At 49.5% G+C, this 485-nt stretch overlaps 1 protein-coding gene across 1 annotated transcript in view; it reads right to left on the bottom strand.

The window, feature by feature from the left end:
- EMH_0077220 (uncharacterized protein) overlaps positions 1–267 on the bottom strand; it is a gene marked incomplete at both ends in the record, with an annotated part of 2,295 nt that extends 2,028 nt beyond the window's left edge. The window contains one exon of the mRNA XM_013499835.1: positions 2–267. Within this exon, the coding sequence (XP_013355289.1) occupies positions 2–267 (266 nt within the window). The remainder of the gene's footprint in view (position 1) is intronic.
- Positions 268–485: the final 218 nt, after the last annotated feature.

Below are 485 nucleotides of genomic sequence, written 5' to 3'. Positions count from 1 at the left end.
GCTCAGCTTTCTTCTCTTCCTCTTTCTCTGATTTTCCTTTACTTGAATGTTCGTGGCTGCCGTGTTCTCCGTGCTCTCCATGGCCTCCATGTCCGCTACCTTTCTCTCCCTTTTTCTTATCCCCTTTACTCTTTTCTTTGTCGCTTCGTTTTTCATCATCATCACTGTCATCATCGCTGTCATCATCTCCCGATGCCTGAACAAAAGATGCTTCTTGATTGTCTTCAAAGGAGAAGATTGGCGGCTGCAGCTGCAAATCCCGCTCATCTGCGTCGTATAGCGAGAAAGAAGAATGCGGGGAAGCAGCTGCATCTTTTCTCCTCACATCCAGTGGCTGACCGACCTCAAAATTACCTCTTCTACCCACCATAAATGCATGTGCTTCTCCTCCGCTTAGCACCAGCACTGCTGCGCAGACCGACAGCGCGTTCACGGGCCTGGAGCTCTGCATCTTGAACAGGGTAGTACAGAGTATCTACGGGTAT

This window comes from Eimeria mitis, genomic scaffold, assembly GCF_000499745.2.
Source record: "Eimeria mitis Houghton genomic scaffold, Emh_scaff4721, whole genome shotgun sequence".
NCBI classification, from domain to species: domain Eukaryota; phylum Apicomplexa; class Conoidasida; order Eucoccidiorida; family Eimeriidae; genus Eimeria; species Eimeria mitis.
The sequence above is the reverse complement of the archived record's forward strand: the minus strand, read 5'-3'. Positions and strand labels throughout refer to the sequence as shown.